Raw genomic sequence first — 2,500 nt, 5'->3', positions numbered from 1 at the left:
AATATTGTCTTTATATTTTTCTTCTTTACTGACATCCAAATAATGATAATATGATAAAGGACGAAATAGAAGCCAATGACATACAACCACAGCAACGCCACGCCCCCTAGCTAAATGCCACGCCCTTTCGCCTGCCCGTTGCAGTGCCCCCAGCGTGGCTAGTGGAGCCAGCCAGTGCCAGCGTGGCCCTCGGCGGCGTCGTGGCACTCCACTGCCTGGCCAAGGGCTTCCCCACTCCGACTGTCGTGTGGAGGAAAGAGACCGGTGAGTAGAGCTTCCTTTGTGGTAGAAATGAGTTGGAATCCTTGTTTATCGCTTCACTTTATATCTATATCTATCTATCTATCTATCTATTTATCTATCTATCTATCTATCTATCTATCTGTCTATCTATCTATCTATCTGTCGATCTGTCTGTCTATCTATCTATCTATCTATCTATCTATCTATCTATCTATCTATCTATCTATCTATCTATCTATCTGTCTATCTATCTGTCTCTCTGTCTATCTATCTCTCTATCTATCTATCTTTCTATCTGTCTCTCTGTCTGTCTGTCTATCTATCTATCTATCTATCTATCTATCTATCTATCTATCTATCTATCTATCTATCTATCTATCTATCTATCTATCTATCTATCTATACATATACCTACATACATACATACATATATATATATATATATATATATATATATATATATATATATATATATATACATATATATATACATATATATATATATATATATATATATATATATATATATATATATATATATATATATATATATATATATATATATATACATATATATATATATATATATATATATATATATATATGTTTATAAATATATATGTATATATATGTATGTATTTATATGTATATACATCTAAGAATATTTATATATATATCTATATATATATATATATATATATATATATATATATATATATATATATATATATGTACACACACACACACACACACACACACACACACAGAGAGAGAGAGACAGATGTAAAAAAAAAAAAAAATAGATAGGCAGATAGATAAAACAATAATGAACTAGATCCCTGCACGCATATGCGTATGTGTTTGCTGCATAAAACAAAAACTTTGTAATACAATTTTTTTTCCGAACAACCAGGAATAGAATTTTCAAGAAGTTATTTTTATAGTTATGGTTAACGATCCATAAAAGGGAAAGGTGCCGCATAAATTGAAAAGCCATCTTTGTGATCACAGACTTCGTCCAATATCCAAAGACTATAATATCGACAAAGGAAACTGAAATTAGCCAACGTATCCAAGGAAAAAAAGACGAAAAAAAAAATATTCCGAATATGTTATGAAATGAAACTTAAGACTCGAATTTGTTCGGTCGAGCAAAAGACATTGTAATAAGCCGCATGTGGAAGACAGGAATTTTCTTCTGAAGGTGAAAAAGATTCGTTTCATTAGAGGTTTACCTGATTATAATGCGGACAATATTGTAAAAACTCCAAGTTTATATATATATATATATATATATATATATATATATATATATATATATATATATATGTATATATATATATATATATATATATATATATATGTATATATATATATTTATATATATATATATATATATATATATATATATATATATATATATATATATATAGAGAGAGAGAGAGACAGAGAGAGAGAGAGAGAGAGAGAGAGAGAGAGAGAGAGAGAGAGAGAGAGAGAGAGAGAGGAGAGAGAGAGAGAGAGAGAGAGAGAGAGAGTGAGAGAGTGAGAGAGAGAGAGAGAGAGAGAGAGAGAGAGAGAGAGAGAAAGAGAGAGAGAGAGAGAAATGAAGAGAGAGAGGGCGGGAAAAAGAAGAAGGAACGAAAGAAAAAAAACTAACAAACAGACATACCACAGAACGCCATTCCGAACAGTAAATTAACCCCGTGCCTTGATCTCACCCCACCACCCCCGCCCCGTCCACCCCCAGCCCCCACCCCTCACCCCCAACCTCCCCCACCCCTATGTTATTACGTTCTCCCGACAGCAGGCAGACCTCGGAGGAGACGACAAGGAAACATATATTGCTTTAAGCGCTTTGTTAGGTTCGTAATTATCACCCCCTTCCCCCTCCCCCCTACCCCCTTCGCCTCTTCGCCTCCCCCACCTTGCCCGTTCGCCTCTTCGCCTCCCCCCCTTGCCCGTTCGCCTCCCCTCACCTCGCCTCTTCGCCTCCCCCCCTCGCCTCTTCGCCTCCCCCTCCCCCTCGCCTCTTCGCCTCCCCCTCCCCCTCGCCCACTCGCCTCCCCTCCCACGCTTCCGCCCACTCGCCTCCCCTCCCCCCCTTGCTCGCCTCTTCGCCTCCCCTCGCCCACTCGCCTCCCCCCCCTTGCCTCACCGTTTCCACCCCCTCCCCCGCTACCCTCTTCGCCTCCCCCCTCGCCAGCTCGCCTCTTCGCCTCCACCCACTCGCCTCCCCCCTCCCCCACTCACCCAC

General features: G+C 38.8%; 1 protein-coding gene across 5 annotated transcripts in view; it reads left to right on the top strand.

Annotated features, from left to right (window-relative positions):
• Nucleotides 1-2,500, top strand: part of LOC113821638 (cell adhesion molecule Dscam2) — a gene marked incomplete at its 5' end in the record, with an annotated part of 153,319 nt that overhangs the window by 120,209 nt on the left and 30,610 nt on the right. For all 5 annotated transcript variants that reach the window (XR_011398500.1, XR_011398501.1, XM_070120511.1 and 2 more), the window contains 1 exon segment: nt 145-264. Coding sequence is in view for 3 of the 5 variants with exons in the window: in XM_070120511.1 (XP_069976612.1) it covers nt 145-264 (120 nt within the window).

This window comes from Penaeus vannamei, chromosome 4 (assembly GCF_042767895.1).
Source record: "Penaeus vannamei isolate JL-2024 chromosome 4, ASM4276789v1, whole genome shotgun sequence".
Classification (NCBI taxonomy): domain Eukaryota; kingdom Metazoa; phylum Arthropoda; class Malacostraca; order Decapoda; family Penaeidae; genus Penaeus; species Penaeus vannamei.
Note: the sequence above shows the minus strand (reverse complement) of the source record. Positions and strands in the feature narration are given on the sequence as shown.